The following is a 15,020-nucleotide window of genomic DNA, read 5'->3' as shown; positions in this document are numbered from 1 at the left end:
TAAACCTTAATTCCCCATGATTTCAGTGTGAAGGCATCATCTCAGCGTCACTCTGCACTGATCCTTTCAGGAAGTTTATGAACCTTTCCGTGGAGGAGGTCTGAGCTGAGAGTTTGTAAGGCGAGAGAAAACCGCTGCAGATTTGCCCGACTTTGTGCTTCGTTGTAAGACTTTACCCAATCCGTTGAAGTTTGGAAGCCCTCGTTGTGGCTGGGAGCCTCTCCAGAAGATGCAGAACAGCTCCCAGTGATGGGCTTTTCATCAGGCAACGAGCGTTGGCTTCTCCAGACAACCTGGAAGTCCCAGACCTCCTCTGAGGGTTTGGTATCCAAAACTTTGCTATAAACAATAATTAACATTCACAAAATGGAACTATTTCCATTTATGCAAATATCATTAAATCCTTAGAGCGTCAATTCTCTCTTCTTGGAATTCAAATCTAAATTAGGACAAAAATTCTTTTTAACTGAAGAGTTATTGCCTTGGTTTGGCTTTGCTGGCTGTTGGTGGTCCTGGCTGTCGCAAAGAGCATCCTCTGGCCACGCTCAGAGTGTGACCTGTGCCAGAGCCGTTTCCCACTCGCTCACTTAGGCACATTAACAGCGTTTCCAAGAGGTGAATTATTTTGTTTGAGTTTGCCCTGTGTACCCTCTTACCACCAGCTGCAAAGCATCATATGGTTCGCGTTGCTTGAACCCTGATGCTGGCCTCCAGAAAGAGTAAATCCCACCTGGGCCACTGACACCATTATTTGAAAAGCCCAAAGACGACTAAATGCAGACCTGGTATAACCAGGGTGCTCCTCTCCTGGCATTGATTCGCAGCACATCTGAACACCGGCTAGAGGTGCGAGTGATGTCTGCAAAGCACTAACCATCCGATTCCACGGATCGTTAGAGTGGCAAGCCAATCCTGTGTGCTGGCAGCAGAATGCTCGTCTGCATATAATGGCTTTTTTTCATTCTTACTCTTTCTGATTTCAGCTAATTCAACGTACATTTTTATTTTGATCTTCTATTGTTTGCAGCAGGAAGAGTCCACCTGCAGCCTCCATCGTCGCAGGGTTCACTGAGATGCAGCACTTTTCCACGGCAGTTTTGAAGATAACCGGTCCTTGATTGTCTGACGCGCCGGTGGCTGGCAGAGCGATTGTAAGTAACGTTTAAGAGACTCACGTGGTTTAATCGTTATAATTTTCCTGTGCCTCTAGGGCCTGCATGTTGGACTTATTGCGTTATCTAACCAATTGCTAGGATTGTGTTTTAATGATCGACGCAGCAGGCTGCCTTTGAGCAGGGAGGTACAAAGGAACCGGAGCATCATCAGAGGCGAGCGCTTGCAACACGCTCTGTAATGGCCTGATTTGCCTCTGATTGAAGTCGATGGTAAATATTCTGCTGACTTCAAAGGGGAGCAGGGTGAGGTTACACTGAAACACTCTTGGAAATCTCACCCAGCGCTTGATTTTTCTTGACCTGAAGGCCAGTTCAGTCAGCTCTGCTCCCACAAAGGAGCTTTCGGGAGCCCTGTAAAAGCTGCCACAGTGATTTTAGCCCTGGGTTCACATGGCAGCAGCATGTGAATCGCGGCAAATCTAGAGGACGATGCAGCCCTCCCGAGCTCCGATTTCTGCAGATGGGCGGCTGGCATCGCTCTTGCTCCCTCCTCGCTGGCTGTGGGGAAGTTCAGGGCAATGGGATTGCTAATTAGGTACTTTAGTTCCGTGGGGTGAACTCCCGCAGGGGAACAGGGGGATTTGGGGGACCCTCACTAAACCTTTGGCTTTGCTGTGCGTCAGCCGTGAGAACAAGGTGGCCTGTGTGCCTGGAAAATCTTTACATCGTCTCTGCAACCCATGGCATGAGCTGTGGCTTTGTCTCTTCCCATCACAGAGATAATGGTCTTGAATTCACTTTTGTGTTTCTTCTTCGCGATTTTATATGTTTTTCTTTTGTGTTTCTGTAACACAGTAGTTCTAAAGCTCTGTGCAGGGTGGAAAAAACAGATATTTCCATACATTTCCAAACATTTCCATAAACTAATTTCCTTTTAAAATCAATTAGATTTGTCGATATGGAATTGTTACCTACACAGGACTCATTCCTACCTCTGCCACTGACTTCTTCTGTGAGTCCAGACCACTTACTCCCTCTGTACCACGGCTTCCACCCCTCTGAAGAGACTATAAAGTTACAAGTGGGTCAAGTGACATCAGTTTGTCTTTTAAATCCCTGCACCTTGCTATTGCTGCAGAAGTGATGCGCGAGTGTCAGGTGTGATTTGCTGCAGCCCCAAAACTGTCTGAAAAAACCCGACAAACACAAAAATTGTATCCACAGCCATTTGTTTTTCTTAAGCTGCAGCTTAAGCACAACCCTTTTTAGCTCACGCACACACATATATAATTTTTTTTTAACTTTGCCGTGGCTAGAAACCTAATACTGTTACTGTTGCAGAACATATACTTGGTTTGTACTTTCTCAGCTCCTTCCTGATTTCTTTGAGGAATCTGGCATAGCAATGGCCACGGAAAACCAGGTTAGTGCACAGTAGAGGCTTTCATGGCCACTAATCTTGATGACAAAATTATTCGAACAAACACTTCTTGTGTCACCAATATATCTTATGTAAAACCTTGTGACTTTGATTATGTGTCTATAATACAGATTAGTCTGTTTGGGTGTTTGGTGCTGACCTCCAATAAGCTCCTAAAGCATTAGCAAGAATTTGCAAGTGACAGGCAGGCAGAGGTGCTGTTCTGCCTAATCCCGTTCTCAAAACTCTGACTAGATGTGACTGAACAGTTTCTGTTGCTTTCCTTAAGGCACCGGGTTATTTCTTTCTCTGCCCCCTCCCAGCCACCTTTGTCCTTCTCTCCGCTGCTTTGATGTATCACAAATGTTGGAAGATTTCACTAACCTTATGGATTAGAGCCAGGAAGACAGTGAGAACAAATTTAGAATAGGAGGCAGAGAATGTACCAGCTGGGAGGTGATGCTGTCAATCTCCATGGAGACCTCTTTAGTTACAGCTTTGCTAAGTACTCCGTTGAATTGTATAGCGTCTGGTTCAAAGCCCATCCAAGTCAATGGGGAGTTTCTAGTTGACTGGCCACGTCTCAGGACCATGAGGAGTGCACAGGGCAGAGCCCCGAAGTGTACCCGGTTGTGATTTGCATTTGTCGCTTTCTCCCTGATGGCGAACACACAACCTAAGGAGAATCCAGACACCTTGATCTGGTCTCCTGCGTGGGGCCAGCTTCTTCTAAAGGAGAAAGTGCTGCAGAAGCAAATGTACATGTTGTCTTAACAAAACAATTTTTTTCTTAGGAATGCAGGTTAAACATTTCCATCATCTTGTTAACAGGAGTCAGCTCCTGCGGGAGATGAACTGGGACAAGCTCCACAGGAACCTTTTGGCTCTGAACACCTCGATATGACATGGCCACCACATCCATTTGCCCCATGTCCCCAGGATGAGCCAGTTTCATGGCTTGGGAGAGCAAAGTGAGGGACCACAGACACAGGATGCAGCCAGATGGCTGGAGAAAAAGCAAAGGCAGCTGCTCGTCTGCCCGATGATCTGGTTTAGGACACCCCCTTAGCTCAGAGGGGATGGGGCTCACACCTGGAGACCCTTCCCACAACTGCAACACAAGAAACAACAACTCTCAGGGGGAGAAGTTTGGATCCACGGCACTGCAGCTCAGGCTTGTCATTACTTGAAGCCAAACTGGCTTTAGACACTAATCCACGGAACAATCTCCAGTTGTTATCAAAATCTATTGGACCTCTTAACCACGAGTCCCTGAGCTGATGTACCACTCCCGTCAGGTTCCAGCTCTCTGACTTGTTTGTTCAGAAATGATTTATTTGTCCTACAAATAGGTACAACGTTTAATTAACAAATTAAAAAAAAAAAAAGCCCCAGCTGCACGCCACGCTTGATTTCTAAAGGGATTTGGCTGCCTGAGCAGATCCTTCCCCTGCAGATAACCATTCCCCCACATATCAATGCCATTTCCCCCCCCACCCCATCAAATTTCTCTCTGTGCTGCAGGCGTGTGCATGTGCTCACACCACCTGAAAAACCTCTTTCTTAGGCACTTGGCTTCCCCTCGAGCCCCGGCGGGATGCTCAGCAGGGCTGGAAAATCCACGGAATGGCTGGTTGCACCATGGTCTAGGGATGCTCCGGATGGCGAAGACCTGTCCTGAATCCCGGCCCCTCGGTACCACTATCAGCATTGCTGCTCGGTGATCTGGTAAAAAGAGCCATGATTTAAGGTCAAGAGAAAGGTGGTTGGTGAGTTCCCTGCAACTTTGCAATTCATTGGAAGGATTTATTTCCCTCATCAAGAACAGGGAAGCTAAAGGAAGGGCCCTGGCCACCCTGCCTCAGGTGCTCATCTTCCTGACACCAGACAGCTGGAAATTGTTGGGTTCAGAGCTCGTTACCTTTGGCACCTTTGACAGTCGGTAGAACACAACAGGCACCTCCAGAGGATGATTTCTCTGCACTATTCTTAGACACTTGCCCCGGGATGAGATGAATCAGCCCCTGTGCTGCATGTTTCTTCCCATGGGCACAACACAAGCATTGGGTGACTCAGGCTTAGACTTGATAACGCGGAGCTTCAGATTTAACCTAATTCACCTAAAAAGTCTCACACGGAGGGTTTTGTGGGGCCAGCACAAAAACCAGTATAATAGAAACTGCTTCTCCCAAGTGACTTGGACTTCTCCCCGTGAGACCGTCTCCTCCGCATTCAAACACTCAGTGCAAGGCCCAAAGTAAGCAGCATAAATTACTTTATATCTAGGTGAATATTCGGCTTGACTTTTAATCCATTCCATCTTTATTCTCCACCAGTCCTGCCATTTCCCTGAGCCTTAATGCCATAATGGCTTTAAATCTCTCTCTGTGTGTGTATGCACATTAAGGTCTCTGACTACCCCTAAATTTTATTTCTAATGCCCTTACACAAGTGCAGGGTTAGTTGAAATTGCCAGAAACATTATTTTCGTGGGTTGGGTGGGGACTAGGTGTTTCAAATATGATTGTACAGCTGTATCACAGTGTAACTGGGAATTAAGCCTGTAAAAAGATGTTTAATAATAATTTGAAATGACTGAGAACTTGGCTAAAGGAGTTGAGGAATGAAAACTGAAATGCAAAGGGAGTAAAAAACTTCATAAGCCTTAAAAAGAAAAGAAAAGAAAAAAAAAAGAATCAAAGACCAAACAGACGGGTCATGATTTCTCCAAAAAAGGAGAAAAGAACCAATCCAGAGGTTCAGCCGCAGTTGGAAACTTGCAAAAAGACAGATATTAAAACCAAACCAATAAAATCTGGAAAACTCGCTCTAAGGACAAAGAATGGCCCAGCTGTCCCTTGTGGTTACTCCAGGCAGCAGTGGGGTGTCCCGGCATGTCTCAGCCGGGCGCTGGGAGGCAAGAAGCAAGGAAAAATAACGTGTTCTTGGCTTTGGCTTTGCTCGGTTTTGGTGCCGATAAGTGGGGAGGAGGTGATGCCTGCAAGGGGCCCAGGGCTCCAGGCATGAGCAGGAAGGGTCATGGAGGCAGTGGGGAGTTTTGGGTCGAGGGACCGTGCTGCTAATCCTCTTCTGCACAGTCTTTCTTGCAGGAGGCAATCTCATGACTCCGGGGAGAAGTACGTTGTGTAACCAAGCAATGGTGAACCCGAGTTGCATTTAACGGGGCTTGGCACGAGAGTAGGAGACTCATCCCGAGAGAGCGTGAGAGAGACCGTCTCAGTGCATCGCCCGCCGGCTTCGAGTCCTTAAAAGCCCCGATGTGGCCTTGGGAGAGGAGCTCAAGTAGAGAAAGGAAAAAAAAAAAAAAAGAAGGAGGAGAAAAAGCCCCATAACCCTAAAGAAATCAGCTCACTGTGCCGGGCTTCCCAGCGCCTGTTGTTGGAACGTTGCATAATGTCCCTTTGCACTGTGCAGAGCTTTGAAACCGGCAGGGTCAAAGCTGTATGGAGACACTATGGACGTGCCGAGACAAATTTAAAGGCGTTTTGCAATTATAGCAAGAAGTGCAAAGCTGCGCTTGGGGCTCCTCTTGCTGTTCCGCCGTGACATCTAGTGGCACAGGGCAGTTTTACTGACGAACGAGCTTGTCCCCATCGGTGTGAGAGAGGTCGTGTACTACTCTGGAAAAGGCTGTTTTGTCACTTTATCCTACTGGATTTTTCCAGATTTACTAAGTTCGGACTGCGTAAAGCTTTCACAGCATGCAAGGGAGCGTTCTGCTTCCTAGAGCATGTCACCGTGTCTCCACATTCGTGTGCCTTTGTGTTTTACAACTTTGTGCCACGGATGCTGAAAATAGAAAAAGGGGTCATGGGTTAAAAAGCGATCACTTAAGACAGCTTTTAGTGCAAAAGGAAGTGAATTAAAATAAAAAGATGGAGGTGACAGTAGCTGAAGGTTGGGCTTTGAGGTCTCTGAGGTCTGAACTTGCAGTTGTCACTAATGGTGATTAGAGGAGGGTAAATCTTGTTTGTGAACTATGCACTAAATCAAACTCTCGCTCCTACAGTTGGCGTCTTTTGATACGAGCTGGGCGAAATTTTTGCGGGGCCTGTTGCAGTCTCTTGCGTCAGATCAACGGCATGTGACCTGGTGTTGAAGAAACGACACTGAGTCGCTGTGTAACCTTTGTCACGTTAGTAAAAAATGTCCCTGCTGTTTGCGCGTGTCCCCCCTGTATCCGTGACGAGGGGTTGCAGAGACGCTGGGCGCTCGCTCAGGGAAACAGAAAGGTCCAGCCTGCGAGTCTCGGTCTGGCTGAAAGGAAGATGATCGTTCTTCTTTTTCTGTGTTTTGAAGCTGCGTTTATACCGATATTTAGGAACTGTTTGGATGGTAAATGCTGCAGGCATAGTCTTCACGTAATTGCCAGGGACAGGGCAGTGCAAAGTGACTGCGGCCCAACTCCTAAATTAAACGGTAGGTTGAAAACGATGTTGGTAATAGGAAAAGTAAGCAATAAAGAGAGGCAATGAAAAACCCAGCTTACTGCAAATTTCTCATTGGTGGCAGATGCCAAAATAGAACACCTGGAGTTAGAAAGAGCTCCCCAGCATGTGCTGTGGTGATTTAATTAAGAGCGCCAGCAAAGCACCAGAGGGCCAAGGGCTGGAGCTGGGGGTGCCCGGGGACACCCGGGCGGGTTTCGCTCCGTCCAGTGGTTTTGATCCCATCCTGCGGCTCCAAGGCAGCGGCCAGGGTGCGGTGGCTCTGTCGGTTAACAACACCCCGAAGAGGGCAAAGCCGGGCTGAGGCGCCTTTGCCAGGCAGCGCATTTTAACGGCTGCTTTTTCCCTCTTCCCCAGGAGCCGCTTCTCCTCCAGCCCCGGCGCTGTTTGCTGGGCAGGGTGAGGCTGCGGAGAGACGTTCGGAGGAGATGCTTCAGTTCCAGCGTTTTCGCTCCGGGGCCACCCGCCGCCCCAACGCCTGCGGGCCGCTCCCCTCCCAGCCGGCTTTCCCTCAGGAGCCGCTCCCGCCCGGGCCCGCGCACAAGATGGCGGCGGCTGTGAGGGCGCGGGCGGGAGCGAAGGGCCGGGGCGGCGGGCGGCGGGGCGGGGAGGGCCCGGCGGCGCGGCGCTGAGGAGGCCGCCCGGCCCCGCCGTCCTTTCCCTTCGTGACGGGACGCCGGCAGCGGCCATGAGCGGCGCCTCGGAGGCGCGGGAGCTGGAGGAGCGGCTGCGGGAGGCGGCGGCGCTGGGGGACGTGCGGGAGGTGCGGCGGCTGCTGGGCGCGGGGGCGGACATCAACTCCCGCAACGAGATCGACGGCTGGTGAGCGGGGCCGGGGGCCCGTCGCGCTGCCGGGGAACGTGCGACCTCCCGGGGGGGTCGGACTGGCGGGGCCCGAGGCCGGTGCTGCCCTCGCCTTGCACGGGGTGTTTGGCCGGGGTCGGGGCTCCCTCGGTGGACATGGGGGAGAGCTGCCGGGAGGACGCGGCTCCCCTTAGTTTCCCCGTGTACCAACAAAAAAAGGCCGTGCTAATCTCAGGAAGCTTTGAGATGTACCGCTAAAGAGGATCACAGTGAAAGGCCGCGCTCCTTCCACCTGTCAACTCCGTGTTTGCTCAAGGAGCAGCTCTGAGTTTCCCATGTGCAGCGGCGCGGTTCTTCAGAGTTGCTCCTCACGCCATGGCAGGGCCAAGGGCCTTGGCCCGCAGAGCTTACCACAGATTCGTAACTTTTTGCAGGAAGCAATTCCCTTGCAAATATAACAGGCCCAGGCAGGATCTCTCAGCGAAGCGTATTTTAATAATGATTTTGCAAGATCGGGTGTTCTGCCTAATGGTAGGCACACATAATAGGGCAAAAAGCTTGGATTCCCCCAAATCCTGGCCGCGGTTTCCCTCCCCCGTTCGCCATAGGTTGGTACTTCAGGGTTTACACGCTACCCAACGCCTGCCTCAGTTTACATATTTCATTCATCTAATTCGAACAATACCCTTCCCCTTATCAATCCATTTAAAATATGGGTTTCTGGTCCTTTGGCTACCCTTCCCCCTAGATTAACTTGTAAATACAGGTATCAGTATGCATTCCAGGATTAGTTCGAAGAGACTTTGTTTTACATTAAGGATTCATAGTCTGATGTCTCTCGGTCCTTCCCCCCCAGCTGGGGTCAGGCGCCAGCTCCTTAGTTTTGTAAAAACAACATTCCTTCGTTAAATGTTCCTTACATTTTCAAAAGCAATGCAACGAAGGGAACTTTATTCCTGGTTATTGTTGCTCTATGTGCAACTGGGGTGGATTGTGATGGGCAGGTGAGGAGGAGCCGGGGCGGTTGATCCAAGGCTGACGGCACAACCAGCCCTTCTATAAGAAACTATAATCTTGCTAATATAACAGGCTCAGGCAGGATCTCTCAACAAAGCATATTTTATTAACGATTTTTGCAAAACTGGGTGTTCTACCTAAAGGCTTGCATACGAAACAGGGCAAAAGCCACCGCTTATATTACCCTAATCCCGGCCGCAGATTCCCTCCCCTGATCCCCATTATGGTGGTTTCTTACTACTTGTGTTTCCGTCCCCGCAGGACCTGTCTGCACTGGGCCTGCAAGCGGAACCAGGCGCCCGTGGTGTCCTGCCTGCTGGATGCCGGGGCAGATAAGCAGATCCGCACGGCTGCAGGAGAGCTGGCGGCGCAGTTAACTTCCAAACCCGACATCCGGAAGATTTTGGGAGGTACCGTTCCTGTCTTAGAAGTCACCTAGAATTCGCGGTCTAGGGACTAAAGCGTTTTTAGTGCTTTTATCTGAGGCGGTAGATTGGCAAAACTTTGGCTAGGACATTTTATTTCATTAGATAGCGCTGATTTGTAACTGTAATTCATACTCAGGCAGGTAGACTTGGGGATTTTAGGTGGGAAGGCCTTTTATTCTGAGCTGCATCAGCAGGAGATTGAAGAGCCGTGTGCTTTGGGAAGTGCGCTGCTGCAGTCCTGTGTGTGCATTAAGCAGAAGCTGCCATGCGGGCTGCAAACAGAGCCTTTGACAGTTGCACAATTTGACTGTTGTCTGTAGTAAATTTCCCAAATCCACCCAGAACAACCACAGCATTTCAGAAGTTCTGGCTTCTGAACATTTTGTTATACTGTGACCTGCAGTATGATTAATTTTTGCCCCATAATGATGTCATTTTATACTTTTCCTATGGACAGCAAACCTAGTTAGATGTATGTGACACTCCTGAACGCTGCCAGTGCCTATTTCCATCAGCATCTAGGTACTGTGCTCCACACTAACGTTTTTAAGTGCTTCACCTTTGGAATGTCAATGTTCCGTCTTCAGCTAATTGCACTTGAATTGCTCTCTACAATGATACGCTCTTACATCAACAGCACGTGGTTATTTTAAATGAAGTTGCAGCTAAATCACGACCAAGGTCACAGCACCCACAACTGAAGGAATGGCATGTTCTTTGCATGAGCATTTTTGTTTTCTTATGGGCAAGGTGCTCATCTTTTGGACTTAGTTCATGGCAAATGTTTTTAACACCTGGCATTCTGTTTTTATCATCTAAACCGTCAAGTGTACGTGAATGAACTCTGTTCATCTTTGCCTTATTTTTCTGTCTGTTAAGCTTTCATGTGTTTCCTGGGGGATAGATGCATATGACTTATATTTTCCTAAATGGTTTTTATTCTGGGAGTGTAGTGCTATTGAGGAGATCCTGCTGAACTGCTTTGACATGAGCATTGGTGTCCTGAAATCCTCAGTCAGGCAAGAACGTCATTTACTGCAGTACTTTTAAGCAAGAGCTGGCGTGGGTATATCAAATATTCAATGTCAAATAAGTATCAATATCAAATATTCACTTACCTGAAGAAATACTCCGTATAATTTGTTTGCATGGGTCATCGCTAACTATTCACAGCAGTGTTATTAAATGCATCGCAAAAAGAGATTTAGCAAAGAACTACTGGTCAGTCAGTTCCTTTGAAAACACTGGAATAACACTGCTAGAAAGAACATATCTTTCCACTTTTTTTCCCCACTTTGCTTTAAAAAAAACAGACTGTGTTTTATAGCTACTTGCCTTCCAGGTGTTACATGCTTATGATAAATTAGTATCGTCCTTTGATTACCTCAGTCTGATGTATTTTTAAGACACAATAGGAAAACTAACTATATTCAAAATGAGAACTATCTGTCCAATAACATGGTGTGGTTTTTTTCTCTCTCAATCCCCTAACTCCCTGTTTTTGAACTTCTAACAGAGGACGAAACTGAATGTCAAGGAGCAAAGGATTTAAATTTGCCGATAGTTGCAAACTACATGGCCAACCCACCATTCCCTTGCGTTTACACTGAAGAAACCATTCCAGACGGCTTGGCAGAACCCCAGAACGAAAGCGTTTCCATCTCTTCTGCTTCCCAGTGTGAAACTGGTCCTTGTTCCCCCGCAGCTCAGGTCGACAGCGCATACACACCTGCGTCGTGCAGCAGCGAAGAGGATTTCCCTGCACTAGACGCCGCAGAACCGCTGCCCGCCCCGGTAGCACCACAATGCCCCGAAGCAGCGAGCGGCCGCATTCTGCAGCCGCCCTTCCCTCACTGCGCAGCTCTGTGCCCCCCAGGAGCCCCCGCACAGGCTGTGCCCCCGCAAACCCGGGGGTCCCCGACCCGTCCCGCACCAGCGTTCCAGCCCTTGTTCTTCACTGGAAGCTTCCCCTGTAACATGCAAGGTAATGAAGTGTCATTTCCCATCCTTCTATTATATTCTGTTCCTTGTTTTCATGACTGGGTGAAAGTTGAAGTTCCACTTTCAGACTCTTGGGGAACAGCAGCAGAGATGTTGAATTGTTTGGCCAAAAGTACCCAGAACTTTTTATCTGCTTTGCTAAGTAAAATAACTGTTACACTGTATTACAAGCATTGTAATACTTTGCAAAGTGATGGCAAGATCAGTCATACATAAGCAAGATGGCAAGATCAGCCAACATAAAACATGGAATTTTGCAGTATATTATATAGTATCAAATGTATCTCTGGTAGCTGGGCAACAACTTCACTTTGTGACTGGATGGATCAGATTTTTAACATTGTAAACACGGTTCCCCTGTGTATTTCTTTCTGTTCAAATGGAAGCTTCCATTAACTGCACAGTATTTCTCAGTGAGAAAATCAGTATTGTATTATAAAACCTGAATTCAAAAGATAATGGTACATACTTTAGTGTTAGGTTGTGGGTTATAGTGTGGTGGTTTTGGTTTTGGTGGTGTGGGGTTTTGTGTGTGTGTGGTGGTATTTTTTTCTTTGGTTGGTTGGTTGGTTTAGAAAAAACAAAACAAAACACCTTTTAATCTTGTTTTCAACCAGAACTTGTGCTTAAGGTGAGAGTCCAGAACCTCAGAGACAACGACTTCATTGAAATTGAACTGGACAGACAAGAACTGACGTATCAAGATCTGCTCAGAGTCAGCTGCTGTGAGTTGGGCGTTAATCCAGAACAAGTAGAGAAGATCAGAAAATTACCTAATACACTAGTGAGAAAGGTAAGAATTGAAATTGCAGATTAATTTGACTTTGCAGACAACAGAGAAGGTATTTTCATGAAAAGATTGGCAAAACAAGTCCTTGTGTTAAAAAACCAAAAACTGACTTAAGCACAGAAATTCAAAAGGATGTTGGACTTTCCTTAAAACTTCATCATAACTTATTTTAAAATATTCCTGTCAAAACCAGCGGAGTATTTCAGCTCCTAAAGTGCATGAAACTATTACAGCTTGACTTCTTAAAAATGTATCAGAAACAGTGCATTAGTGTGCTTTTAACGTAACTGCCATGTACTACTTCACTATTTGCTTGTCTAAAAAGACCAAATAGTAAGGGGAGGAAAAAAAACCCTCAAATTGGCATGTGAATAATTTAAAGATATACCATTAACAAATGAACATGCTCTTCTGTTCCAAAAATACCTATTCTGGAGGGCTGTAAATGAAATGCATTGGGTCACAACTCTTGGTTAAGTGACATGCACAAACACACAAAGTGACATGCATTTTATTATGTGCAGAGCATAATAAAAAAAATGTATGGTTCAAGGAGAGAAAAAAAAACCCAAAAAACCAAAAACCAAACATGCTGTGAAGAAAAAAGTATATACAGGTAGGATTTTTTTTTTCTTTCATTATTTGTTCCTATGGTTGGGTGTTATCTCCATGTAATTTTAGTTTTCACTTCTTTTAGCTATTATTAGAAATATTTACAAAGTAAGACCAGATAGGTTTAGAAGTAATGGGTAGTTCTGTCCGTTCTTTGGAAGGACAAGGATGTTGCCAGACTTCAGGACTTCCAGGAGCTGGAGCTGGTGCTGGTGCAGAGCGCCAGCTCTGCCTTCAGAAACGCGGCAGCAGCACTGAGCGACAGACCCTGTTACAACAGCCGCGCCTCCAAGCTGACCTACTGACTCCTGGATGCTCCTGGAGTATGAAAACCTGGTAATTAGGTGTTGCTGCCTTTTGAAGGCAGTGAATTAAGCATGTGTAAAACCTTAAGTTATTGTTAGGGTTACTATTTTAACTAATAGTTTATCTTTTATATTTAATATGCCCTTTGATTTTATTTTTTTACTCGATACTGTATTCAGATAAGGGATACCTCATTTATCTACTAAAATCAACACGCTTCCTACGTATTTAAATGAAGTTTATTGGTTGTATTTGGCAACAGAGGGCAGGAAAGACAATTATTGATATGAAAAGTATGTTGAGTCCTCCCGCTCTTTGACCAAATAGAGATTCAGGAAAGTGTGTGTATATCTATTTTTTTTAAACTTCCTGATTAAGTTAAATGTGATAGGGTGTTTGGCATACAGTGAACAGTTGCTCTCTAAAAATATAAAACTTGCAAGTTCGTAATCTATTGCCCCTTCACAAAGACTTAGCAAGATGCATTGTCTTGCCTGCTGGCGATAGAAGTATTTAATGCTCTGAAGTGACAGGAGAAAAATTTTAACTGAGCTGAAAGTAAGTGGAGTAGGAGTGTCCACGTTTAAATGTTTGGTTCTTTCCGCACCGCCTCCCCCGCCCTGCCCCGTGAGAACATTTTAACTGAAGTGATGGCATCCCTCCACAGGAAAACAAAGCCTCTCTTAATTAAGCATTTAAGTCACAAAGCAAGTAAAAATGCCCTTTCCAAAGAAAGCCTTTACGTTTCAGGAGCTAGGGAGGGGATCACAAATTGCATCCATGCTTTTATTTATTTATTTTCCTAACTGTGCATTACCTTCCAGTTACAGGGTACACGGTTTTCTTTTGTACCAAAAACTACTATGCTGACCTTTGCACCAAAAACCTTATTTGGGTGGAGGGGTGAGGGAGCTGTTTTTCTGGACATGAGCTACTCCCCGCTCAACCTCATACTGATTTTCCTTCCATCTCTGCTTTATTAAGCTGCATTAGAGCAGAGTTTATGCACAGCTGATGCAGTGCTTGTTGGTGATTTGGATTGTGATGTTGACATTCAGACCATAAATAGCACAATCGCCACGTTTTGGTTGGAGCAGCATGGCTGCACAGCTGCTGGACCCCTGAAGCGGCTCCTCCAGGCGAGGTCAGTAAAAGCACACGTCAGAAAAGGATAGAAACCCCTTCTGCCACCACAAGAGACACTTCACTCTGGGTTCAAGATTTCATCCTTTTCCCACTTGCTCTATATCCATTTTATCACTTAAACTCTGCTAACTCCCTGTTCTCAGTCCTGGCCCATCTGTCTCCAGGAGCAGTACTCCTGTTAAGCCCAAGACTATGATGCAATATGAAGTAAGATTTCCTAACTCTGGCTTGTAGGACAGGAAAAGAGTTTTTATTTTAACAACTGTATATTTATATTTTCAGCATACCTTGGAGGCTAGTTCAGATTATGTGCAATAACTGTTTGAAAAGGAGTAGTTTAATGGCTCAAAATTAAGAGTATCTAATTTCTTTCCAGTTCCTTTGTTTACTGCCTCCACTAATTACTCAACATTCAGCTATAGCAGCAGCTGGTTTAAAAAAGCTTTATTTGCTCTAGTTTCCACAAGGAATAACTGTTAATGTGATGAGACTAAAACTTTAATCATGATCTGACTGTAACAATAACAGTACGTCTATGCATTCAGAGAAATATTTTTGTATGTTTTATGCAGTTTGGTAAACTCTGAGGCACACTAGTTAGGTTAACTGGTTTTTAGTTTAGTTCTGTTTTTTCTGTTTTCCTTTGAAAAACAAACTGTTGGTATGACAGCTGAAACTAAGTTTACAAAACTTACTGTTCTTCCAAGGACAACTTTTGTTTGCACTACGAACTTGTACTGAACTGACATTGCTACTCTTCACTTATATTAAAGTATCAGTTGTTTCAAGTACCAAGATCTCTTCATTTTTCAGGGAGCGGTGGGATGATACATGGCATCCTAGAGTGGACGGGACCCTCTTAAAATTTTCACAGAACGTTGAAAAAGTTTCTGATAATGCTGTAAAAGTTAA

The 15,020-nt window shown here is 46.0% G+C and overlaps 1 protein-coding gene and 1 long non-coding RNA gene across 6 annotated transcripts; both read left to right on the top strand.

Annotated features, from left to right (window-relative positions):
• The first annotated feature begins 83 nt into the window (after window positions 1–83).
• Window positions 84–6,191, top strand: LOC135996011 (uncharacterized). The gene is made up of 4 exons (XR_010607231.1): window positions 84–319; window positions 1,028–1,151; window positions 4,103–4,304; window positions 5,634–6,191. It is a non-coding gene; the product is annotated as an uncharacterized LOC135996011 (long non-coding RNA).
• Window positions 6,192–7,468: 1,277 nt separating this feature from the next.
• LOC135996050 (ankyrin repeat domain-containing protein 40-like) lies at window positions 7,469–14,899 on the top strand. 5 transcript variants are annotated; one of them, XM_065647748.1, is made up of 6 exons: window positions 7,469–7,826; window positions 9,087–9,235; window positions 10,770–11,237; window positions 11,872–12,047; window positions 12,569–12,660; window positions 12,798–14,899. In XM_065647748.1, the coding sequence occupies exons 1-6, from the start codon at window positions 7,693–7,695 to the stop codon at window positions 12,994–12,996; spliced, it is 1,218 nt and encodes a 405-aa protein (XP_065503820.1). In that variant the 5' UTR covers window positions 7,469–7,692; the 3' UTR covers window positions 12,997–14,899. The 5 variants fall into 5 exon arrangements, with proteins under 5 accessions (XP_065503820.1, XP_065503821.1, XP_065503819.1 ...); XM_065647747.1 differs by having other exon boundaries at window positions 7,607–7,826; window positions 10,959–11,237; XM_065647745.1 differs by having other exon boundaries at window positions 7,607–7,826; window positions 12,818–13,002.
• The last annotated feature ends 121 nt before the right edge of the window (window positions 14,900–15,020 follow it).

Source organism: Caloenas nicobarica, chromosome 18 (assembly GCF_036013445.1).
Source record: "Caloenas nicobarica isolate bCalNic1 chromosome 18, bCalNic1.hap1, whole genome shotgun sequence".
Lineage (NCBI taxonomy): Eukaryota > Metazoa > Chordata > Aves > Columbiformes > Columbidae > Caloenas > Caloenas nicobarica.
The sequence above is the reverse complement of the archived record's forward strand: the minus strand, read 5'-3'. Positions and strand labels throughout refer to the sequence as shown.